Here is a 27528-nt window from a genome sequence, read left to right as displayed (position 1 = left end):
TGAATCTGTTGCAATTTCTCACATTTCTCGTCAAATTTAAAAACATGGTTAAAAAAACAAAATAAACTTTTGTAGATATATAGCTTGCATGCACTTTTATTCTTTAAATTAGTTTTGAACAGCGAATTAAAACAATGTTTTACTGCGAACACCCACAAATGTTTTTTTTTTTCAAAATCAAAATAAGTATCAAAATCTCGTTTATACATAGATTCGAAAAAGTTGTCAAAAAACAAATATATAACAAATAAATGTTATCAAAGGCAAGATAAGTTACTTTTCTACCTAACTGGATAATTTTCTAGTGTTTTTAATTTAATGTAACATGTTTATTCAGCTCGAAAAACGTACAGTGTTTACCGATGTAATGTATTGGAAAATTAAAAATGGCGCCCGGCCCGACTCTCTTTGACACGGTAAGTTTGAGAAAAGGAGTTAAAAATTAAAAAAAAAAAAACTATACAAAATACTGTTAAAAACTCACCGAATATATGTCAGCCTATGTCACGGTAACATATATTGAGCGATTTTCTAGCAGTATTTTGTCTACTTTTTTATTTTTAACTCTTTTCCCCAAACTTACCGTTTCAAGAGAGTCGGGCGGCGGGCGCCATTTAAAATTTTCCAAAACATCGGTAAACACTGTTTTCAAGCTGAATAAACATGTTACATTAAATAAAAACACTAAAAAATTATCCAGTTAGGTAGAAAAGTAACTTGCTTTTGATAACATTTATTTGTTATATATTTGTTTTTTTGACAACTTTTTTGAATCTATGTGTATAGTAATACAAACCCTCAAAATCTATATCAATATTCTTGAAATTTTAAAAGCAGTTAGAAAACACATCAAACTACAATTAGGAAGCTTTTTATTTCGTTAATTTTTTTTTCTACTTATTAAGCGAAAGATATTTTTACAACCTGCTCCAGCGTAGTATAAACGGCCTATGGAATTAACACCTTCAACCTTGAAAATAGAAATCAACAAATTTATGGAATTTTCTTTGAAATTTCGCAACACAGTTTCTTATTAAATTAAAACTAAATATATAATATAAAGCCAATAATTATGAACCGCTAACAGTAAATATGAGTGATGAACACTCTCTTTGAAAAAAAGCTCTCTTAACTTTACCTCTAATCCAAATTATGTGTGGCAAGTCTCCTCCTAAAACACTCTTTAACCCTAACAATAACACTAAGTTCGAGTGGCAAGCCCCCCTCCCTCTCCAACAAAATACCTCTGTAAGCCACATACAAGCATCTAAAACAAACAAACAAAAAATAAATCCTTCCTTAAAGAAAATACACATAAAAATAAATTGGTTAACTGTTCTAAAATGCTAGAATGGCCAGGAAATGGTGAATTATTTTACATTAAATTTTTGTGAAACTAACCGCTCCCCCCTCTAATATTGTTTTTGTTAGCTTTGTCTCTGTCAAGTTTTCAGTATGTTCACACATAATTTTCCTTAGCCCTACAATTAATTCAAAGTCCGAATGGCAACCCTCCACATATTCTCATTGCATAGAAACCCTCTTAAAACTACACATAATCATCTTAAAAAAAAAAAAAAAGCATGCATATTTTCCCATAGAAAAAAAAACAGTTAACTGCCCTAAAATGCTAGAATGATCTGTAATAGGAAATTATTTTACATTCAATTCTAAAATAATTTGTTTATCTTTCATTAAAGTTTTTCATGGCATTTTATACATAATTTCCTAAAAAGTTAGAATCACATTTTGGAGGGGTGGTCAGAAGGAGTTGAGTGGGGTTAAACAAAAGGTGTTAATCTACAATAATACCAAAGAAATATTGCAATATATTCATTTTTAAATGGTCTTATGTTTAGATTTAAGTTTTTTGTACATAAAGCACATTACAATTCAACTTTGACTTCTCCAACTTATTTATGGCATTTTTAAGGAATTGCTGCATATTTATGCACATTTACTGCAGATTATTTGGAAACCATAAACTTTGGGAGATTTTCAGTTGCATATTCTGATTCCTTGTACAAAAATACACTTATACAGTAAATTTCATTTTTTAGTCTTGTGTTTTAACAAAGATATGACATTTTTACTGAAAAAGTAGTGTAAAAAATGTGACGAAATGCATATGGTCTTAAAGAGGAGAAAATATCCAAATGTGTGAGGCACAAAAATAGCCATAACTTCCTTAATTTTAATCAGATTTTAAAAATTTAAAAAGATTCTTTCTTAGCTCATCAAGCTCTTTCTATGCATACCAATATTGAAATATTTCAAGCTACTTCAATTTTTTCATGTGTATTGCTATTTACAGTAAAATAAAGTTATTAAAAATCCAATTTGTTATTCTTCTTAATGCAACAACAATGATAATCGCAACAAGAGAAGTATGATAATAGCGACCTCAGCAAAAACACAACCTTCCAGAATCCTTGAATAAAAGAATATAAATGCAACCTTCCAACTTCATGCCGCAAACATTTTCAAAAGACAATCTTTGACAATAAAAAAAAAAAAATAATTTAAGAAAGACTATCTTCGAAAATTAAAAGTTTTAAAAAAGGAAGAAGCAAGTCTCCAACAAATGAATATTAAAAACACCAACGTTCATGGAAACAGCAGTGAATGGTTGGTTTTTCCATTCTGGAAGTACAATTCCACCTGTGCAACATAACAGCCTCTACAATAATATTTTCCACAGTAATATCTCTGCCAGCAGAGATAGCAGTAAAATTACTGATATTAGAACTCAAGTCAAAAAGCTATGAAGAAATAAAATGTGCACTAATTGAAGCACACGAATGTACAAAACCGAATCTGCTCGACAAATTAGTGTTGACGAACCATGTTCATATTTGCAAGAAATTTTGTCAATAGCAATACAAATATATATATATATATATATATAGTTTTAACAAAACCAAGACTTAAAAAAAAATGGGTTGATAGCAACAAAAAGTGTATTTCATTGTTAGTTACAATTGTTTCAAGATCATTTGGACAAATTCAAACAATATGTCGTTCGAAAATTTTCACAAGAACAGCCTTTCTTCAGACTTATTAAATAAAAACACTTTACCAATAAAACATTAAGGAAAAGAAACATTTCCTTTATAAGGAAAAGAAAATAAGCGAGAACAATTTACCTCTATCGCATCATTGCAAAGTATTTTTTTTAAAGATTTATATATCTACCTATTTTCGTATCTTTATTTAAAAAAACGAATTTCAAACTAAATATCGAACAATGTTGCCACTAATTACCTATACCCATTAAATATGTTTTATTAATACCATTTATCGAATTCTTAAATTAGATTTCTATATTTCTTTAATTAAACTTCTTTTTTAAAAACTATTTTAAAAAATATTTCTCTTTTAATTTTTTTTTTTTTTAAACCGGACTAATCAACTAAGTTTAATCGTTACGAAACTACGTAAGTTTCATATCTGGAATTTGCTCTGTTTATTTACAAAATTATCTGCATGCTTATGTATGCGATTTAAGACAGGTTTAAGTTTAAAACTTATTCAATAAGGAAATAAAGTCTAAACATTACTTTATATTTAGTTCATTTTCATTCTTCATTTAAAATTAAAGATCTCAATCTATTTATTATTTTTATCTTTTTTAATTTTATATTTTTTTTATTTTCATTCGTCCTCTCCTGTTAAGATTTACGATTATCAGATAATTTAGAAGTAGAAGAGAGATAATTCTGTAAGTCCGGAATAGATAGATTAACCTATGTTTGCCAACAAACCATAATTTGCCGAGATTATGCATAGCTTCAATAGAAAATTCAGGAATTAAGTTCTAAAATAATTATCCGATAGTAATACATGTCCCATTAATAAGTATTCTAATAGTAAAACTAATCTTTAGCTCCATGTACATTTTACTTCAATGAAAGTGGGGGTTTACCTTGTTTTTTGGATTAAAACGGCTATAAATGGATTAATATCTAAAAGCTATAATTTTTTTAAGTTTTACTGGTCCAAAAACAGTATCAATTAATCCCCATTCTTTAATAGTAATTAAATCTTTTTCTATTGCTAATTATGTTAAACTATTTTATTTATCTGGAAACGGTATCAACCATTTCGCCATCAATATCACTAAAAGTGTTCCCAGTTTCGAGACAGTATTATTAATCCTTGTTAATCCTTATCATAAATCTAAATTTCTTATCTAGTAATCCATTGTCTTTATTTCTAAAATATGTTTATAGTGTAGAATATTGGGATCCAAATTTGTTTGTTAGATTTGAATCATTCATCACAACTAACTTACATCATTCCTAGCTATTTATCGCTATATAAACTTTGGCCCTGCACCTATGAACCTTTATTTTTCTCAGAATGTTTCTTTTTACCTCAGCTACATTTAAGACGTGATAGCAAAAATCTATTCCTGTAACGACATCCCTGTATAGCATCAAGCCTTTTATTTAATATTTCTTCTTTAGAATTTACTATGTAGAGGGCTTCGAACAAACACAGATTACACCTTTTTGATTTCCCAGGTCTATACTTATTCCCCCTATCTACTATTGACCATTTCAATTCAAAATCTTTTGTTTCTATGAAGTTCTCTGACCCAATCATCTAATGCAGTTGTATTTCTCTTTATTTCTAATTATATTCTTGTACCATCCCCCCTTCTATCATTAACACCTCTATTAGTTTCCATCTCCGGTTCATTTTTGAAGGATACAACATGGTTTCTTTATCTTTCCTTAAACGCGCATCCCGTGGCCCCAAGATATACCTTAATATTATCGGTCTTAAGCTAACATTTGTACACTATTTCTGAGGTCAAGTATCCAATGGACAGTTGCCAGGTATTCTGCAGTTACAATTTCTCTCTAAGACATGTTCATCCGATGCTGACTCATTATTCATTATTTTGCTTATTTTCCTATTATTAGAGCTTATTATAGCGTTAGCTAAGTTGGCTGAGGTGGAGAAAGATAGTTTTACCGAGTTTCTGTTAATTATTTTGCTTAATCTATTCTCAGGTGGGAAATTTTTATCAATTATTCTGTAAAATTCCCTATAAACAATTATTGAATTATATTAACCCAGTATAATTCGGAATAGTACAAATTAGTCATATATATATATATATGAAATAAGTAGTAAGAACGTACATGTAAAAACAAAAATAGGTTTAAGATTCCTAAAATTCATACTAGAATTGTTTACAAAGACTCATAGCATATTGAATACTTTGCCCAATATGCCAGGAGTCTTTGCAAACAATTCTAGTATGAATTTTAGGAATCTTAAACCTATTTTTGTTTTAAACCTATAAACTTCATAAAATTCAGGTATAAGTTACTCTTCAATCCTCAGTGTGGGCAACACTCAAAAAATATAACTAAAAATTATTTAAGACTTCTACTCAGTTATTATGACTAATGGAACGAGAGCATGCTACCTCTGTGGATTGAATTAAATATTCATTTGAAATTCTGTGCAAATTTCTAAATTTGATGAGCAATTTAAAACTACAGAAGATTAGTGAAACTGTTAATCAAAGTTTTCATTATATTATTCAATATATTTTATCTTTACACATTTAGCTTTAAAAAATTTTTTTTTAATTTTTTAAGCCTTTGTTTGAAAATTGAAGGATTTCTTTTAAGCAAATTCCAAGGTTTTGATGGCAACTTCTAATTTTTTTTTTATTACATGGTAAAATGCTGCATTACTCTACAAAATCTTAAAATCTCCCAATATTAGAAAAAAATCAACCTTAAGTTTCTTATCCAATAATCATTCATAAGATTTTTATGGATGTATTAATAAAAAAAATTAGCTTAACCTGTATGTCATGAATTATAAATTTCAATATGTTAGCTGATAAAATAAAACTTATACAGTTGCTCTTCTGTATTGTTTCCTTACAATTTTTTGACAGCATGTGATTTTCACCAACATTTGCAGCACTAGATGTGTATACCTACAAAGATTTTTGATATGTTGAAAAAAAAAAAATTCAGTTTGGAAAACATTTAATTGAACTAATCCTTCAAAGTTACTATTTTTTTTATGTAAAAAAAAAAAAAAAAAAAAAAAATCACAGCAAGCCGCGCATGCATGGTCTTCCTCTGGAACTGCATGTGAGATGACGCAACAAAAAATAGTGAAGAAATGATGAATATGAGAAGTGTGAAGTTAGTCCTAAAAACAAATATTACTTCCATCATAGTTAAAAATTGAGTAATTTGATTTGAACTTATCACATTTTTTCACTCTTTTTGGCCCAATTATGGCGCCTGGGCATCCTAAAAAATTACGGTGCTTCTCCAACCACTTCTCACAATTCAATCGTCCCAAGCAATATGCTTCCCCCTGTCGAACTCGTCAACACCTGTTTCTTTAATTCTGTGATGTAAAACTTTTCTTGTAACCTCTTTTGAGCTCCTGGGAACACAGAATCCCAGTGAAAATTGGCAAATGGTGCAGTTTTACATTGAATTCAGCACCATGGAAACCCACTATATAGACATACATATAAAGTTTTTGAGAAATATGAAAACAGCCACAAAAAGGGGTGTTTTAGCATTAAAAGTCCCCAGGGAGATGAACAAGAATTTTGCCATGGTCACCCAAACTATTTATATTAAAAACAATGGGCTCCACATTTTGGCCAAGTTTCAGAAAAATCTAATGGATGGATCAAAAGTTATGGGGCAAAACATTATTTTTGGCCATGGAGACAACAGGAATTTTCGTAAAAAAATTTTTTTACTGTGCACATTTATTTAATGAAATACAATTTGTGGCAAAATTTCAGGAAAAACTAATGGAAAGTTATCTGGCAATCACCCAGACTAATGGACGCGTGGATGCCACTGAAAACATAGGTCTCTCCGATAAATATTTAAGAAACCCAGCTGATAAAATCGTTAAAATTATAAAAACTTGTCATTTGGAATTTTGATAAATGTCCCTCAAAAATCCATAGTGACATTTTGGACAGGCTGATATTTTTGAGTAGAAAAAAAAAATGTCCGTTTTAGCATTTTCTTAATTTATTGTTCAGATTTAAAATTAAAAATTAGATCCTACATGGTTCTATAGTGAAATGTATTTAACTTTAAATTCAGAATCATCATTTCATTATAATAGCAACACCCATCGACGATAAAATGCTTTGGAATAGCAAATTTCAAGATTTGCTAATAAAATAGTCATATTTAAGAAAAAAAAAAAAAAAAAAGCATTTTAAATCCTCAAAATATTTTGTTGAGAAATTGATATTCTTTTACAGGCATTGATAATAATCTACATGATATTTGAAAGATTTTTAGCAAATTAATGATAAAAATGCTCATGCTATGAAACAGACCTTTTTCATAAGTAATTTTTTAAAAAGTTCATTACCACACCTCTAAGAGCAATTTTGTATTGAAATTTAGAAACCTATCAAGAGACATTACTTTCAATCCTTTTCAGGGTAGAAAATAAACTGGCCTATTCCATTTTTTCTTGTGTTAAAAATAAGACATTAACATAATGAGCATTGAACTCATTTTTTTCATATCCCAACTAGTAATTAAATCTTTTTTCCTCTTTTTTTTACATTAAAATTATAATTGTATTTTTTTTTCTCTTCACAGTATCAATTTTAAATTACCCTATCCATAAAAAAAAATACTGTCCTCATTCTAAAGTCAAGAAATTTGACAGTTTTGCTAAAACTATTAGTGCTAATAATTCTACTGTCATGCATTGAATAATAAATAATTAAATTCCATTCAAAATTCCGGGCAGATTCCCCAAGTATGACAAAGATTCCTGAGTGCAGCAAGACACACCTGAAGTTGGTGGTTAGATCAACTAGATCTTTGTGAAAATAACACTCAAGATGAAAACAGTAGTCTAAAAAATCCAAATAATAAAAATATAGTCAATCCTCATCTCAAAAAGCCAAAAAATAATTTCAGTTATACATTTGTGTCAAAAATTAATGATTAAGTAAAGATTCAGTTTAAACAAATTACTTCAAAAATATACTTTTATTAATTATCAGAATTCTTTTCATGCAATTTTAGACAAACTAGATTTCAATTGAACTTAAAATGAGATATGAACTTTGTAAACATCAAACACATAAAAACGAAACTAAATTATTGTAGAAATCTTGATCAAACCAAAAAATACTTACTTTAAAGTAGCTGATAAATGTCTTATGCCTTGGTAGTGAATATGATGCCGATGAAGTAAGCCATGATAATCTGAATTTTTTTCCTTCAGCTAAAAAATAAATTTTTGAAAAATGTTCAAAATGTTATAAATTAAAAAATGCTTTATTTCTTATAGCAAATCTATCTTAATTTGTCTAAAATTGTTAATCAGTTGTACAATAGCACTAAACCAAGTGAATTATATTGCTTCAAATAGAATTCACTTTGGCTAATTAGATTAAGATATGGAAAAATCAGATATTCTTAATATATACAATAAAAAAAAAATGCAATACACTTAAAACATTACCAATTTAAACTTGTAAAAACAAAATAATTAGAGTATTTTATCAAAACCAAACTAAAAGATTGAAAAAAGAACTTTGTCTTCCTTTCTCCAACCAATCATACCAAGCTACCATTTTTATTCTTACTTTTTTTATATTTTTACAAGCAGGAATTGTTCCTTGGCGTTGACCAGGATCAAATATAAAAGAAGGTACAAAAAATATCTGTAAAATATTTTAGGTTTTAGACTACTATGTTGATTTTTTTTTAAGGAGTAGGGTTTGGTGGGGGGGGGTCCGATGCTTAGGGAATTAAGCCAACTTTCCAAACTAAAACTTAGTTTAGGATAAGGTTAGGATTAATTTTGGGTTATGTTAGAGTATAAATGGAAAAAGTAACCATTCAGTTCATGTGTAGATTGTGTAATGGTCATCATTGTTTCTTTTACTTTAGTCAAACAGGGGTATTTTCCATCATGAACTTTTTTTTTTTTTTTTGTTAAGTGGTCAGTAATTTAAGAATTAAAAGAAATGCCCCTTCCCACTCAAGCAAATAGTTTGGTTTCTAATGTCTCAATTGTTTGGTGAAGTTTGGTATTATCATTTTTACTTAACCAAACACAGGAATTTTTTTTTTGTCAATTTGTCTCAGTTCAGAATTGAGATGAAGTGCCTTCCCCTCCCCCACCCCCTAAAAGAAATGAAAAGTTTAAAATAGTACATTCCCTCCTACAAGAAAAAAATTAGGAAAAAAATAAATTGGCAATAAAGAAAACACCATCTGCCCAGTTTTCCCCGCTAAAAAAAAAAATTAAATGAGAAGCTATTCAGTTATAAATTTTATTGATTCCCTACCTTAAAATGTAAAATATTTAATTAGCAATACCCACTGACCATCATTGGAATAACCGTATGTTTCCAAGATTCTGGGAACTTCTTTTTAATCCAGATGTCACTGTACATTTTTAGTAAAAGTTCCAATGAAATTTTTGGAAGTATTTTCAAAAAACTATAGTGGACCTCATCTGGTCCTATGGATGTGTTGTGCGATTTGTTTATGGAATTTTCCAATTCTTTTATTGAAAAAGGTTTATTCTTCAAAGTTTTGGGAAATTAAGTTTAGCTTGTACTTTTCAATATTTTCCTTGATGATTTGGAATTCTTTTTTATAGTTTTTTGAAGAGTTCTCTGAAAATGTTTTGGCTAATTTCTTTGCTATAGACTTTGTTTCTGTTATTTTGGTATTTTCAGTAAAAAGATGGTTAATTGGTATCGGGTTATGTTTTCCAGAAATTTTTTAACTATTTCCCAAACTGTTTTGGTTTAGTGGAAAACATTGATCTTGCCAGCATTCTGTTTTGGCTTTATTATTCTGCGTGATTTTGCTCTATGCAATTTGTATTCAATTAAGTTGCTTGTTGGTTCTTTATTAAATTTTCTTAATGCTGCTTTTCATAGATTTATTGATTCTTTACATTCTTTGGTAAACTATGGTCTATTCTTTTTTCCTGAAGTAGTGTTTTGGGGAATGCACTCTTCTATTAATGCTTGTAAATGTTTCGATTGTATCAATATTTTCTGTCAATTGTTCTGAGCAGAGATTCTTGAATTTTTCCCAGTTGGCTTTATTAAGCTTCCATCTTGGTGGATGTTCAAATATTTCTTCATGGTTTTTGAGGATGACCGAGTAGTGATCGCTACCACAGACATCAAATACGCTCCAAGAAAAATCCAGACAAGTGGAAGGGTCACATATGGTTAAATCAAGTGAACCAAGCGTTCCATTTGTTGGATTGATGTGAGTGGCTTCTTTTTAATTGAACAAGCATAGATTATTTTGATTTTTTAGATTTTCAATTTTTTTTTCCCTTTCTATCCGTGTCCTTGCATCCCCATAAGGTGTTGTGACTATTTAAGTCCCCTACGAAAATAAAGGGTTTGGATATTTGCCCTATTAAGTTCTCCAATCCATTTCATTTATTTGTTCATGTGGAGGTATCGGTTCGTGTAAAGTCGCTCTTATGGCAACCGCTTGCAAATTTGTTTTTAATTCAATTTGGCTTCAGGGTATGTTATTTTTAATGAATATTGATACACCACCAGAGGCTCTAAGTCCTGTATTATGAATGTAGTTATATTGTTGATAGTGTTTTATATTCAAATTGTCCTCCTTCTTAAGAAAGGTTTCTTGGAGACAAATAATCAAAGGATTAAATTTGGTTGCAACAATAAAATTTCATTGTAATTTGCCTTCGTTCCACGGCAATTCCATTGGATTATCTTGTAACTCGTGATTTTTTTTATTGGTTTGAAGAGTAACTTCAGTTTCCATGTCTTCTAATTCCTTAAATCTGTTTGCGGTAATAATTATTTTGTTTTTTGGTAGATATATCTTGTTTGTTTTTCAAGGGTGTTTTTTTCACCATGGGGAAGACGTATTGGTGACCTGCGTGGTCTTTCTTTTAACTGATTTTGTTTTTCCTTAGTTTCGTCTTTTTCAGCATCTGCACGACATACTGGTGATTTTTGTGGTCTTTCCTTTGATCGACTGTTTTTTTGGATGTTCTAATTTTGGTTGAGAATTTGTTTTATTGGTAACGTTAGTTGATTTAATATGAGGATTAATTTTTGATATGATTGATCTGATTTCATTTATAAATTTGGGCCAGTCGTTTGGTCCCAATTGTAGCAATTTGTTTAGTATTTCGTATTTGGAGTCTTGGTTAGTGATGTTGGATGATATACAACTTGAGGTGACTTGAAAGTACGTCTTTTCCTTCATGTATCCATCTACTATTTTCCTGGCTTCGAAGAAGGAGATGTTTTTGGTATGTTTTATTGACACTACTTCCTTTTCTTTCTTCCAGATTCTGCATGCTCTAGCATAAGCAGGATGGTTTTCTCCACAATTTGCACACTTGTAATCGAGATTTCAGTCATTGACAATGTGGTCCAGATCTCTCTGGCCACATCTGCCACACACTGCTCGTCCACTACATGCATCCTCATGGTGCTAAACTTCTGGCATTTAAAGCACCGAAGTGAGTTTGGTATAAAGGATTCAACGTTTTCAACATTGAACCCAATTTTGATTTCTTTTGGGATAGTGGGATATCGAACTGCATAATGTAAGTGTTCGTAAGCATAGTCTGATTCTCTTTTATTATTTTAATTCTTTTAACGTTTGTTACTCCTTGGTTTTTAAGTTCTTTTGTTATCACTTCAGTAGTGCACATTGAGAGGTCTTTCGATTTTACTACACCTTTGGACGTATTCAGATTCTTGTGTGGATAAGTCTTGATATTTATGTTGTGGAAAGTTTTCATTCCTAGGAGAAAAATGGCATGTTTTTCTTTTTCCACTTCCACCAGTAGGGTTTTATTGGGGGTAATATATGCCAATATAATTTTGTGTATAATAAACAGTGATAAGTCCGTTGTATTGGTTTCTTTAGTGGATTCCAATACAATAAATTTTGAGAATGCTTGGTGTAGTTCATTATCTGAACTATCAGAGTCAACGTGTAAGCGCTTGGAATTTTTGTAATTGGCCATATATGCATATTTTAAAATTCATTGTTTATGCTCTCCACCAACCTCGGAGTCCAATATTGGGGCATGTTAAGGGGGAAACCTATTCGCCTTGTCATGCCAGGGCTACATAAGACAGTATACATGTCTCAAATGGGAGCCATGAGCACCCATAATCCTTAGGTTACACAATCCAAGTAATTTGTAATAACTTCCGGCACGATACAGCCATGCCATGACTTTATTCATTTGGCACATTTGACCCTAGCCACCGCCTTCTAACACATAGAAAAGAGGGGAAAATATATACATAGTTTACAGTGGTACAGGGTAGAAATGTAAGGGCCTGATGTAACTAGCCGATTGATCGGATCAGGCCCCTCCAATCGCCCGTCTAGCCTTGTACGAGGCCAAAGTGGAGTGTTGCAACTGATACCTTTAATTTCCCTAGGTATCAGTTGCTCAGCCACCAGGATCCTTTTCCTAGGCATTACGGATCGCTGCCCACAGCCAACACGTGGCCCCATTGAGAGGCTCTTACTCTCTGCAGGGGGACAGTCAAACTCTGTTGAGGGCCAAGCAGAGCAAAGTGAAAGCAAGTATGGCATGTATGGTTCCCAGTGAGTGCGCAGTGAACAAGGCATAAAAAAAAATGACTAGGTTCAGCGTTTCTGTTTCAAGCCTATTTAATGAGTTACCTTTAAATAAGTTTACAGTAAAAAAAAGTCAAACGGAGAGAATGTAGTCAGAGTTAAATCTGGAGACTACAACTACAACAGAAATACAAGAAGCACAATCTAAACTCAAAAGAGTAAATCTCTTATTCAAAAGCACACAAAATGACTTGATTGTTATATAGCAAACGAACTTGATTACATACCTTTACGACTACTTGCAAGATCCATTTCAGTGGTGGAAAAAGACACATGGACCTTTCCAGTAAATTAGCTTAAAATCCCATGGAGAATGAGAGGCTCTTTCTTACAGATATGAACCTAAGAGGAACAGGCAATGTCCTGAGAATAGAGACACAACTTAAGAGTATTCAACTTTAAATACTAATGAAACTATAAAAGCAGAGAAGGCAGGCAGCAAGAATAGAAGAGGAAGCAGGTGCAGAGTAGAAGTAACTACCACAGTATGCTTCAGTGGATGCAGAACTTTAGCTTATTCTGCCTTGACGGAGTTCAAAACTAGCTTTGAATAACTATTCAAAGCTAGTTTTGAACTCCGTCAAGGCAGAATAGGGTGCTCTAAGCAGTTCTTGCCCATATATGGCAACAGTACTCCATCTTGAGATGTACGTGACTCTTATACGGGTGGAGGATTACATCAGCAGTGAGATATCTACAGGAGTGATAGAATGATTCAACTATTTTTCCAACGAGCTTGTTGAGAATGATTTATTTTTTCAGTTTATCATTTGTAAAATAGGCACATATTTTAAGAACATAATGAAGTTTGGTGTGTATAGTTTTTTGCAGGTATCCTTGTATTTTTTACAGTCAATTAAAATATGTTTGAGTAACTGATTGCATTGAGGTGCTGCTTTTACCACTACCATTACAAATATCTCAATTTAAAGAAAGTGCAGGGCATCATTGATGAGATATGTAGATCCCGAGATGAAAGATGGTTTCTAATAACAGACACGGTGCATTGTTAACATGTTGCCTCCTTTTTTGACTGGGCTGAATTTGAAGCAAATGGAGGTTTCCTTTCACTTTGTATTGAATTAACATTATTATTTTGGACTTTAAATCACAGTTAAAGAAAAGTATTACTCTATCTTACAGATTTTACGTTGAGGAATTGTATGGTAAATTGCGACCACGTGCGAACTGAAAATAAAGCATTCTTCAGTCATACTTTTGTTGTTCATTTAGAACCTGTGCTGCAATTACATGATATTTTTATTTTTTCTGATTTACATAATGCATATTTTATTGAGATAAATTACTGATTAGATATCAGACATAACTAATTTAAATCTGTAAAAAAATTAATTAAATGACAGCAACCATTAATTATTATGGCAACCAGTTTTTGTTAAAAAATATTTTGATGCCAATCCAAAGGATAAGAATAGATCTGTCTGCAAGTTATGTCAAGCCATCATATCAAAGAGTGGCAAATCAAAATCTTTTAAAAGAACAAATATGTTAAACTATCTTAGAAAAATTCACCTCGAAGAAGCTGCAGATAAGAAAATGAACACATTGAATGTTCAGGGATAGACATTCCAAGAACAAGTGGCAGCAACTATGAACCTCCGGCAAAACACTAAACTACTGTAGAATCGATATTGATCAAAAGAAAATTTGGGATATTAATGATCACAGCTCACAAAAGATCTATCATCTGATAATGATTGCTGTTAAACCATATTCTGTAACATCTGACAGGCTAATTGCAAGGTCAACCACTCAACAGTAGTTCACTATTTAAAACAAATAGGAAAGTCAAAAAAGTTGGATCAATGGGTGCCACATGAATTGGACAATAAAAAAAAATTGTCGTTTTGAATGGTCTTCTACACTCCTTCTGTACAACAAAAACAATCCATTTCTCGAGCGGAATGCGATGTGTGATAAGAAGTGGATCCTCTACGACAACTGGTGATGGATGTTAGAGAAGCTTCACAGCATCTCCTGAAAGTGAAATTGCATAAAAAAAGGTTATGGTGATTGTTTGGTGGTCTGCAGCCAGTCTCATCCATTACTGCTTTTTTAATCTGGGCGAAACAATTATGGCAGGAAGTACTGCCAACAAATTGATGAAATGCACCAGAAGCTCCGATATATGTGCCCGAGATCAGTCAATATGAAGGGACCAATTTTTCTCCATGACAACATTCGCCTGCATGTTGCTCAATTGACTCTGCAAAAGCTGAATGAATTGGCCTCATCTGCCATATTCACTGGATCTCTTGCCCACCGATTATCACTTTTTCAAGCATCAACAACTTACTGCACGAAAAATATTTCAAAAGCCGAGAAGCAAGAAGAGGGACGTCCTGACTGGAGACTACAGACTCCAGATGTGCCTCGACAAAGCTGGCTTCAACCAAATACCAGCGACACTGAGGTGCGAGGAGGGACAATGTCCGTCATAGTAGAGGGACGGAGACTGCACTGCTGGCACTGTCAGGAGAAGGGACACATGGCCAAGGATTGCCCCAAAAGAAATCCGACCAAAGCCTCTACAGCTGCCGACAAGCCTTGTGCCCCAGAGACGACAACCAAGCCAGTGGACCCATCCCCCAGCATTGGATGGGTCACAGTGACTCGAAAGGGGAAAACAAAGTCACCCAATTCCAGCCAGCAAACGGACGAAAAACAAGCACCGCTGCAGCCAATTCCAGACAAGCGATTAGAACACACTGTTCAGCAACCGCCGCAGCCAAAGACGTCACAACCTAAGCAGCAGCAACCGCAGCAGAAGCAACAGCAGAAGGAAAAGCATCAACAACAGCAAGAGGAGCAGAACAAACCAGCCCAGGAACAACGACTAGCCCCCGGACGAACTGAATAGAGGACCAAGAGAAGGAAGGACTGCTCCTCAGAAGATGAGTCTGCCAGCGAGAGGGAGGGAAAACAAACTCCCCCACTCCCTGGTCCATTCGAGGAACAAAAGAGAAAGAAAAAGAAAATTAAAAGATGGAACAGGAAGAAAAGGTGGCCCCCCCACCCCCTGTGAGCTTACACCATCCCAAACAGCAACAACAAAATCCACCCCCACCCCCAAACCAGACACCGCACCAATACCAAACACTGCACCAACCATCACACCAACACAGCACCAACACCAGACACCACTCACACCACACCAACACTGTACACCACACCAACATCTGACACTGCACCAACACACACCCCCACACCAATGCAAACTGAACCACCACCCCAAAGAGAAAAAGAAACGAATGAACACGGGAGAGGGAGGGGTCGCTCTGCCTCTCAAGGACCGACTAAAACACAAGAACAGTGTCAAATTGACCCTCTGACGGTGGCAACCACCTTCTCACATCGTCAGAGGAAGACTTTAAAGTCACTGCTGGATTGCCAACAGATAGAGGGAAAAGATGTTAACATCCCCTCAAATTTCCCGGATGCCCCGCTCCTAATAACTTTCGTTTGAACTCCAGATGCTTGCAAGAGCAACTTGTGGTCACTTCTGGAGGCAAAGGAAGGGGCCTCTCCGGAAATGGAACGGTTTAAAAAAAGCGACTCTTCCCTTAACGAACTGTCAAAACAATGCAAGGGAAGGGTCCCAGCGTGAGTCCAGCCCGCGGGGAAAGAGAGTCTCCTTGCTAGTGAAGCGAACTCTGTCCGGGAAGGTCGACATTGTTCATAGAGATATGAAGCTAGGAAATAGGCCTAAGCAGGGTACTGGAAGTTAAACACCTCCCTTCTGGAGATACAAGACTTCCGAGACCAGTTAGGAGAATTAATTAAAAAGGCTCTAGTGGGGGCGGTTACCGGGAGTAAGTGGTGGTTAGGTCTAAAAGCCAACATTAGAAGCTTCTCCGTCAAGTATGCCCAGCGCCTTGCACTAGATAAGGCCAAGACAAAGAAGCAGCTAGAGCAGAAACTAGCCCGGGCTACAGGGGAGGGTGATAGGGTTAGTCAGGAACTAGCTACGCAGGATCTTCTCCGCGAGGTTAGCGAGCGCTACGAAGGTCAAGTAGTCAGAGCTAGGCTTAGAAAGATAGGCAATGAAGCAGTCAACTCTGACGCTGTTGCGCGTCGTGAGATTTCTAGGTATGGCTTGGACAAATACATTGAAAAAGTTAGACATCCGGATGGACGCACTCTTGAATCGACTCGGGAGATCTGCAAGGGGTTTCGAGAACTTTTCGAGAAGCGTTTTACGCAGCAGCCCAATCTTCCAGTCCTTGAGTTTAGCGACTGTTTGGCCGACTCTCCCCCATCTTGACGCGGCTAGAGCGGCTGGTTGCAAGGGCCGGGTGACTGAGCGGGAGGTTTTTACTGCGCTGAAGCAGGTCAGCTGTGACAGATCGCCAGGACTCGATGGTCTGCCATACAAACTGTATTTGAGGCTGTCGCTCATGTTTCTGCCTCTTCTGACAGACGTGTTCAACCATTGGTTTTCTCAGGGATCCCTCCCAGGGCAGGTAACCAAGGGACTGATCACATTGCTGAGGAAAGGTGATGGGCATGGTGGGGAAGAGTTAGACAACTACAGGCCCATAACTCTAACACAGAGTTGAAGATTTTGGCCAAGGTCCTGTCGAATCAGCTGCAGGTTGTTATCGAAAAGTTGGTTGAACCGGAACAGAACTACGCTGTAAAGGGGAGATCAATTCAGAACAACTTGCACCTGATCCGCACGATGCTAGAGGGGGGAATAGATGACGACACAGAAGCAGCACTGATCAACTTAGATCAGTCAAAAGCGTTCGATAGGGTCGACCATCGTTTCCTGGCATCTGTCTTAGAGGCCGCCGGTTTTAAACCAGACTTCTGCAAGTGGATCTCCGTGATGTATCGACAGCCCACGGCTGTCGTGCAAGTCAACGGAAAGCACTCAAAACCCTTTGTTATCTCTCGGCCGGTTCGTCAGGGTTGTCTGCTGTCGCCCCTGCTTTACGTCCTGGCCTTGGGGAGGCAAATTCGGCCCTGCGCAGAATGGCTCTGCCTGGCAGCTTAGCTGTCAAGGTATCCGAGTTCGACAATGATGTCACGGTCTTTGTGTCTGGCTTCAAGACACTGAGATCGTGTCGGAGGCGCTTGCACAGTACAAAAGAATAACGGGGGTCAAGATAAACCGCAGCAAGTTGGTCAGACTGCGGTTGGGCGCCTGGAGTGGAAACACAAACCTCCCGGTGCCCTTCAGCTGGACGGATGGCCCGGTTCGGATCCTCGGCGTGTGGTTCGGACCGGGTCTCCAGTTTGATAAGAATTGGTCGGAGGTACGGTCAAAGGTGGCAGTTGCGGTCGACGCATGGCTTCCTAGGAAACTTTCCTTAAAGGATAGAGCTGAGGCGTGCGCCACATACATCTTCCCTCTTATCCTTTACCGATTGGCCGTACTTCCTCTGCCTGCACAACACCTAACAGCTCTTGTCGAACTCTTGTCCTCGCCCCTTTGGGACAGAGGAAGACACTGGGTAAGCAGACAGATCTGTATTCAACGTCCGTGTGAGGGAGGTTTGGGAATGCCGGACTTGAGGTGTCATCGAGACACCGAGAGGCTGGCCTTCCTTAGCCACTACCTTCAAGACAATCAACCGTGGCACCCCGCAATCACTGCCGCCTTTTCCGACCTCACTCTCAACCCCGCTATCGAGAGTCATCGCAGGCCACGGGGAGATTCAGCCTTCCTGAAAAAGTGCCGAGCTGCGCTAAAACGACTACCAGGGTCCAGCGACCTTGTGACTGCCACCCATAAGGAACTCCACAGGGATCTAGTGAGGGGGGGGGGGCCAACGAATCGCTATGTGCGCGTTTGGGTTGGCAGCAGAGTGAGATCTGCTCTGCGTGGAGCTGGGTGCCAGGTTCAAGTCATCTGAACAATTCAGTATTCTCTCTGACCTTGCGATTGGCCCGAAATGCGCTTACCCTCAACAATATACAATGCAGTGCTGGTTTTTTTGGAGTCGCCTGCCTGTCCCCATTGCGGGATGACGACCGCAGAAACAACTGATCACACATTTTTCGATTGCCGTGAACTCCGCTAGTACTGGTCGTATGTTGGCGGGGTGACGGCTCACATCGACCCTGAGCATCCTTGCCCGATTACTGTATCAAACGTAGTGGACAACGTGAGGCCGCCGTGGGACCAGGAGAGAAAATGGTCTACATCACAATCCTGGCCGTGGCAAGAATGGTGATTTGGTTGGACGTCGAGACTGCAAGATGGCCGGGGGGTGCTGCCTTTTTCTGATCAGGATCTGATCGCTTTCTTTAAACACCAACTACAGGTAAAGATAAAAAGCGACAGAAGAAATCTGCATTGCGTGGCTTTTGAAAGATGGAGACAGCAAGTCTGTGTGTACGAAGAGGGGCCAAATTTCCCATTCTATTTCCTTCAGCCTCTCAACCAGCCGAATAAATCTTATTTCCCTTATTAGAAAGCCTCCAAGATCCCCAGCCTCCAAAAACAATTTTTTCTTTTGTCCCCCTTCCTCTCGAAATTCAACCCAGCTTGGAGGAAATTAAATCAAACACTAACAACCCTCCCCCGCCCTCCCCAGACGGGGGATTCAAGAACGCAACTGCCGAGGGAACGAGGTGTGATTTGAGTGGTACACATCCTGCGACACCCTTTCCACCTCAATCCTCGTCAGTCGGAGAAAGCACTCCCACCCAGGCTCCCCAAGATGAAAGGGACCAGAAAGGCGGCTGACGAGGAAAAGAGGCACCTTTCCGGGGGACCACTTCCAACGAACCCCCCCCCCTCCACCTCAATCCTCGTCGGCCAGAGAAGACCCCACCACTCCTGCTCCCCACGAGGACAGCCTCCCAGCAGATGAACAGAGAGAAGTTGGAGATGGAACCCCCAGTCTCCCAGCTCCCATCCGATCACCCAGCACCTACTCCCCATGAGGGCAGCTCTCCAACGCCTGAAGGGGAAGATGAAGACAGAGTTGCCCGTAGAACCCAGGCCCTTTTCAGGGACACTTTGAAATCGATAAAGGTTCTCGGAGGATGGGGGGGGGGTAATATAAGGCACCTCCACCGCCCAAAGCTCCCCAAAACACTGACACCACCGAAAGCCCCGAAAACCATACCCACTGACAAAGCCCGATGGGAGAAATCCTATGACTCAATCTCCGGGTAAAAGGAAGGAAAGGGGCCAGAAGACGGGTAAAAACCAATCTACGACACCACAGGAGGACTGGCCAGAGTTAGCCCCAAGCAAAAATTCCAAGCAGCAGCAACAACAGAGCCAGCAGCAGAAAGAAAAGGCAGCGGCAGCCGATCCCCTCCCCGGTCTATCAAACACCAAACAGGACGAGAATACGGCATGGGGCCCTCAGGAGCTGGAGCAGAAGACACCCGATTATTATAGAGAACTCTTCAACTCCACTTACAAGGATGTCATGAAGGGAACAATCATCATACCCCTTCCGGGACGGATCAAAAAATTGGAAAAGACTTCTCTCCCTGATCACCTCCGACCTGAAGACCAGGAGTTTAACGGGGTGTCAACAAAGACACCATAGTGGAAATCCTCATTGACTTAAACATTCCGGCAAGCTATATATGCAGGAGGAGTTTCGCCATGTGGGACATTCTGCTCCCCAGCCAGGAGGATGCCAAAAGACTGGCCAGGACCGAACACAGAAGCAGGAACATTCGGCTCTAGCCAGTATACCTCGGCGTGAGGAATACCACTGTCTCAGTACTGAACATCCCATATTGGGGGTTGGCAGCCTTGATCGCAAAGGGTAGAATTAGCTGCAAACTTCTTGACAAAGAGTTTGGCTTTGTCTGATGCTGACGAGATTACCTCAGGTCCATTGATAATAGTTGGGATGGCGCACACGCTTCTGTTCAGGATTCTGTTTACTATTTGCCAAAACTGGTGGGAACCAAGCCGCTGCTCAGCTACTTTGGACTTAACAGATTGAGCATACAACTCTCTTGCATTCTTTATTACTTTCTTACAATGGTTGCTGGCAGTCCTGAAAGCGGCTTTAGTTTTCATACATCTATTACGTTGGAAACAGTGGCAAAAGTGCGCAATGGCAGCAGCACATTCTGGAGAAAACCTCACCTGGCTGTTAGGTTTTTGCTGAAACTTTTTTGAGGGTATGAAACAGTCAATACCTACAATTAACCATTCCGTCAGGTCTAATACTATAGAGGACACATCCTTTTTAAACATGGAATGCAGAGGTAGATCAGATATAAATGTACGGAAGCTATCCCAGTCAGCCTTAGTGTATCGATATACTGTACGATGGAGAGGTACGTCTGGGGACTTATTACATTTCATTTTTATCTTAATTGATACAACAGAGTGGTCGGAAGATCCAAGAGGCGACAGAACAGAAACTGAACATAGTTCAGGGCAAGTTGTGAGAAAAAGGTCTAGTAGGCTCGCATACTGGCCGTCATTGTCGGGCACACGAGTGGGTTCCTGAACAATCTGAGTGAGGTCATAGGCAATGGAGAAATCATGACAGAACCTCCCCTCATCATCGGTCTTGTTAGAGTGGGTCAACCATTCAACGTTGTGAACATTGAAGTCACCACATACGTGAATGTTAGCTGAAGGATAAGCAGATAGGACTTGGTCAATTTTCTCAGATAGGCTTTGAAAGATAGTAACTCCGCTGTTATGGGGGCGATAGAGAGTAAATATAAATGCCGTAGTGTGAGCTAAAGCAACCCGGAAGCACATATAGGGTAAGTTAGGATCTTCCCTGGAGATGTCCCTACCACATGGAAAATTATCCCTAATATAGGCACATATTCCATGCCCATGGCGATCTTGGGGGTCAGATTTAGAAGTTAAGTTAGAGTATCCTTTAATTGCGAACTCTTCTAGGGAAATAGCCTGTCCAATGCCAGTTTCACTTAAAAATAAAAGGTCTGGTTTAGTCTCCTGTAATTGGGTTTCAACCTCTGGAAGGTTAGAACGTAGACCCCTGATGTTGGAGAAGGAGACATGGTAGTAGGGGTCTACGTTCGAAGTTGGAGAACCGGGTTTAATTGTGTATTTTTTCTTGAAACTTGTCATGATGAATTTTTGGAATTTGTGGACTAGGTCGTCAGATTTACTTAGAGCAGGACAGAGAGGGAAAACTAAGAGAGAAAAAGAAACGAAGAATCTTTTTTTTTTTTTTATTATTTGTAGCTAATGATAAGGTAAAGCCGTAACAATTACCCACTAGTATGTCATCGAGAGGCCCCACCAGAAGCTACTGCATGGTCCAGAATCCATTCACCAAATGGCAATACAGCAGCTCCAGTACTTTGCACCTGCTGATAGGACAGCCTCCTTGGTGGTTAATCCAAGGTTCGGGTCCCTGACTATCAGGCGAATAACGTCAGCCCAGACAAAACGTTTACCTCCAGCACCCTTACTAGTGACATGGCTACAAGGATAGACATAGAAACAGAAAATTTCCGCCATCTCTGCCAACTGTTCGCGCAAAAACACGCTATGTGATATACGTATATCTGTACGTGATGTTGCCAAGCTAATCAAAAACCTTGATTCCAGTAAAGCAACTGGCCCTGACGGTATTCCAATTATAGTACTCAAAAAACTTCAACCTGAACTAGCGCCCATACTTACAAAACTGTTTAAACGTTGTCTTAAGGAGAATAGTCTCCCATCTCCCTAGAAAATTTCATCAGTATGCCCTGTATTTAAGAATTCAGGTGATCGCTCATCCCCCTCTCAGTACAGGCCAATAAGTCTCCTGTGTGTCATGAGTAAGTTGCTGGAATCTGTATTAAATACAGAAGTAATCAACCATCTCAACAAAAATAACCTTCTTAGTGACACTCAATATGGTTTCCGTTCTGCTAGATCTACAGCAGATGTGCTTACAGTTATATCTCATAGGATTAGCAAATCTCTCGACGGAGGCAACCTTTCTAGGGCAATTGCTCTTGACATATCTAAGGCCTTTGATAGGGTGTGGCATAAAGGTTTACTTCATAAGATCTCTAGCTATGGTATTGCTGGAAATGTCTTCTCAATTATTAAATCATTTCTTTCTGATAGGTTCATAAGAGTAGTAGTTGAGGGGCAAAAATCAGAAGCTCACAGTATTAATGCCGGTGTCCCTCAGGGATCCATCCTGGGCCCAACTCTTTTCCTGATCTATATTAATGATCTTCCAAATCACATCCTTACATCATTTGTAGACATCTATGCTGACGACACTACCATTTATGGTAGCACATCTATGACAGTAAACGACCAAGTTCTCTCCAATTCTCTCTCCTCTGATCTTGAGCACGTAGTACAATGGGGAAAGGAGTGGCTGGTTACTTTTAATGCATCTAAAACCAAGCTTCTCTCTTTACATCATCAACATTCTGATCCACATCTGGCATCAATTGAAATGAATGGCTCTCGTCTTCAGGAGGCCTCAAGTTTTGACAAGCTTCTGGGTTTGACCATTACTCCTGATCTTAAATGGAACACGTACATCAAATCTGTTGCCAAGGCCGCAAGGAAAAATGGTGGGATCTTTCTATCGATCCGGTAGATATCTCACTGCTGATGCTATTCTCTATCTATATAAGAGCCAGGTACGTCCAAGGATGGAATACTGTTGCCACATCTGGGCAGGAGCTGCTAGAAAGGACTTGGCCTGCCTTGATAGAGTTCAAAATAGACTTCGTAGCCTCGTAGGAGATGTCCTTTTCTCTTCCTTGCAACCTCTATCTCACAGAAGAGATGTTGCGAGTTTGTCTCTGATGTATCGTTATTTTCATGGAAAGTGTTCGACTGAGCTTCAATCTATGGTCCCCCCTCGACAAACTTTCACAAGAAACACTCGTCTAGCTGTAAACACTATCAATAATTCCCCCCACTCTTTATCTGTGCCTAAACCTAAACGTAGATTCCATGAACAAAGCTTCTTTCTTAGAACTGCATGCCTGTGGAATTGTCTTCCGTTTTCCTGCTTTCCGGCTGACTACAATATGGTTGTCTTCAAGTCTAACGTAAATAAGTTCTTGATGAGCCGTTCCATATAAGTTATCAAATTTACCAAATTTTCATTACTAATGATTACTATATTGTCCAATTTCTACTGTACACTCTTTAACCCTTATCCTTGAGTGGCCTCTTGGCCTTGATAATGTGGTGATGCCTATGTAAAAAAAAAAAAAAAAAAAAAAAAAAAAAAAAAAAAAAAAAAAAAACAAGTCGGGGCCATACTGAGTCAGTACTGTGAGGTGGAGGCAGTCGCCCCAGGCCGCGGTCGACGCAACGTTTTGACCGAGGACTATAAAGTTCGGATGGTCCTGGGCAATGACAGTTTTGACAACGTTCCAGCCATGCTCAAGTTTGGAGAGCAGACCATGACGCTGATTGTGGAGGGGAGAAAACCTCACTACTGGCACTGCCAGCTGAGGGGACACATGGCCAAGGACTGTCCTAAAAGGCAACCAGCCAACCCCCAGGGAAAAGTCCCAACCAAAACACCCGCCAAAACCCCTGCAAAGGTACAAGCCGCAGCCCCAGCCAATTCCGACCCGACAACAGAAGTGGGTTGGGCAACGGTCACAAGGAAGGGCAGACCCAGCAAAAACCTGCCCAAACCAATAACGACCAAAACCCAACCCGAAATCACCCCGATGGACACTCAGGCGCCCTCTTCTTCAAACAAGAGGAAGCTCCGAGGAAGAGATTGCGTCGGAGGGTCTAGAGACAGCCACAGAAGAGACAACAACAGAGGCAGCAGTCAGCAAGAGAACGACAAAGAGGAGGAAAAGCAGGAAATCCAAGGGAGACACCCCAACCCGCAAAGACAATATCCAACCAGCCGGGGCTGAACACCCCAAATCCCATCCCCCAAACAGCTAGAGCAATTTCCCCTCCTCCCTCCCCGAATCCTTAAGAACACTACCACGCAATCCTTCCTCAGAAAGGTTGAGTAACGACCCCAAAAAACCACCTCCCCCGCCACCAAACACCCCAACACTCGACACTCCCTCCCCTACTCCCCCTGCACCCACTCCCCCTCCAGTCAAGGAAAAACCTACCCCACCAATCCGCACGGAGCTGACAAAGAGACTCCCCTTCCTTCCAAGAGGAAGGATATGTGAGACGGGCCCTCTGCAGCCAACAACAGAACTGAAAGGCCAGCAGAAGGTCCATTATACACAGCTAAAGAACTTTCTCTACGTCGGTGGCGATAATGTCACCGACCCAACCAAGTTCAAGCACGCTCCCTTGTTGACCACATTTATTAGGGTCAACAAGGATTTCAGGACTGAGGCCCTCTGGCGTGGATAGACGCAGCGAAGGATGCAATCCCAGGCCAGCAGCTGGTGGACACGGAGCATCCTTCGCTAATCAATTTAGTTTTTAAATGCGAGGGCAGAGTCCCTGTATATATTCACCTCTCCTTCTACAGGGCTTTAAAATTAATTTTCCCCCTGGACGTGGGAGGCGTGGCCAAAAATGGAGTACCCTCTGCAGACTTACTGACCGGAAGCCTTGGAAAGGCCTGCCACGTCCTCACCCCCGGGGACTTCAGGCCCATGTGTGACATTGAATAAGGTAGGTGACCATGGCTTTAAACTTGGCTACTTATAATGTGAGGGGTCTCAGATGTCGAAGCAAGGCCGCGCGCGTACTGAGAGATCTGGTGTCCCTCAAGGTAGATTTTGCCGCTATACAGGAGACCCACTTTATTTGTGACAGGGATTGTCAGGTGCTGGTGAACGATTACGATGTTTACTCAGCATATGGCAATACCTATAGTCGTGGAATCTCCTCGCTAGTAAATCGCACCCTATCAGCATTGGTGAATGTTGTTCACGCGGACGAGGACAGGCGGGCGATTGTTGTTGATATTGCCGTTAATAGCAGCGTGTTTCGGATAGTCGCAGTTTACGCACCTAATTCTGCTGTGGAGAGGGTTTCCTTCTTTCAACGGGTAGAGGGTTTTATAGATGATCCGGAGAGGGTAGTCTTAATGGGTGATTGGAATGCCATCCTTGATCCCAAGATAGATAAGGTCGGAGAAACTAGCGTGTCGGTGTGGTGTGACAGCAGTCTGTCTGACCTGATGGCTTGCGAGGGGTTTCAGAAGCATCTATCAGAGCGCTTCACCCAACTACCCAGACTCAGGGTCGAAGAGTTCTACTTGAGGCTGTCGCCCATGTTGGTCCCTATTCTGAAGGATATGTTCAACCATTGGTTTGTTCAGGGCTCCATCCCTGGACAGGTGACCAAGGGTGTGATCACATTGCTGAGGAAAGATCAACGGCATGGTGGGGAGGACGATTCAGACGATTTCAGGCCCTTGACTCTGCTAAACACAGAGTTAAAGATTTTGCCGAATCGGTTCTTGCGAATCGTTTGCAGGTTGTCATCACTGACTTGATCGAACCAGACCAGAGCTATGCTGTGAAGCGGAAATCGATTCAGGACAATCTTCATCTGATACACACGATCATAGAGGGGACAGAAGACGACGCTGAGACCACGCTGATCAGTTTGGATCAGTCCAAGGCTTTCGATAGGGTGGACCATCGGTTCCTGGGATCTGTGCTGGAGGCCGCCAGATTTAATCCGGACTTCCGCAAATGGATCTCTGGGGGGGGGGTAACAAACATTCTACACCGAATGCCGGTCCGCACTTAGAGTGTTGCCGGGGACCAGTGTCCTCGAACAGTCTAGGAACAGGCTTTATCGGGAGCTAGTGGGGCGTAGCACAAAGGAACCGCTAGTGAAATGGACGTGGATGTCATTAGAGGAGGTTCACTCCCAGTGGGGTTGGGCGCCGGGACGGGACTTTCTTACAAACTCAGAAGTTTCCCTTACCTGGCGACTTGCCCGGAACACACTGCCTCTCCTTGAGGAACTCAACCTGTACAATGAAGAAACCCAGGTCTACTGCCTGCGCTGCAACAAGGACATGAGGGAAACAGCCGGTCATGCCTTTTTCCACTGCAGCAGGCTCAAGACCCTCCTAGGGTACGTCAACGAGGTAACGGCTCGCATCGATGCTAATCGCTGGCTTGAACTCAACGAATCATATTTCCGTACATTCATATCTGATTTACCTCTGCACTTCATGTTTAAAAAGAAGTGTCCTCTATAGTATCAGATCTGACCGAATGGTTAATTGTAGGCATAGACCAATTCATACAATCTAAAAAATTCCAACAAAAACCTAACAGCCAGCCATGGTTCTCCCCAGAATGTGCTGCTGCTATCGCGCACAGAAATCACTTTTTCCATAGCTACCAACGTAATAGATGCACTGAGACTAAAGCTGCTTTCAGGTCTGCCAGCAACCACTAAGAGTAATAAAAAATGCAAGAGAGCTATATGCCCAGTCTGTTAAATCCAAGGTAGCTGATCAGCGGCTTAGATCCCACCAGCTTTGGCAAATAACAAATAGGATCCTGAACAGAAGTGTGCGTTCTATCCCAACCATTATCAATGGACCAGAGGTCATCTCGTCAGCGTCAGACAAGGCCAAACTATTTGCAAAGAACTTTGCAGCTAATTCTACCCTATGCGATGAAGGCCATCAACTCCCCATATTTCCTCCTATAACACAGAACAAGCTAGGTAATATACAAATATCCGTGCATGAGGTCGCCAAGCTAATAAAGAACCTAGATTCCAGTAAAGCAACTGGCCCTGATGGCATCCCAATTATAGTGTTAAAAAAGCTTCAACCAGAACTTGCTCCCATACTTACGAAACTATTTAAGTGCTGCCTTAAGGAGAAGTGCTTTCCGACTCCCTGGAAGACCTCATCAGTTTGCTCTGTATTTAAGAATTCAGGTGATGTCATCTCCCTCTCAGTACAGACCTATAAGTCTCCTGTGT

At 39.2% G+C, this 27528-nt stretch overlaps 1 protein-coding gene across 3 annotated transcripts in view; it reads right to left on the bottom strand.

Moving 5' to 3' along the window:
• The window catches only part of LOC145256431 (NAD kinase 2, mitochondrial-like), a 198186-nt gene that overhangs the window by 107631 nt on the left and 63027 nt on the right, over positions 1-27528 (bottom strand). For all 3 annotated transcript variants that reach the window (XM_080115346.1, XM_080115338.1, XM_080115328.1), the window contains exon 2: positions 8180-8268. In XM_080115346.1, coding sequence (XP_079971472.1) covers positions 8180-8268 — 89 coding nt within the window. The remainder of the gene's footprint in view (positions 1-8179; positions 8269-27528) is intronic.

This window comes from Euprymna scolopes, chromosome 3 (assembly GCF_053919585.1).
Source record: "Euprymna scolopes isolate OS-2025 chromosome 3, ASM5391958v1, whole genome shotgun sequence".
NCBI classification, from domain to species: domain Eukaryota; kingdom Metazoa; phylum Mollusca; class Cephalopoda; order Sepiida; family Sepiolidae; genus Euprymna; species Euprymna scolopes.
The sequence above is the reverse complement of the archived record's forward strand: the minus strand, read 5'-3'. Positions and strand labels throughout refer to the sequence as shown.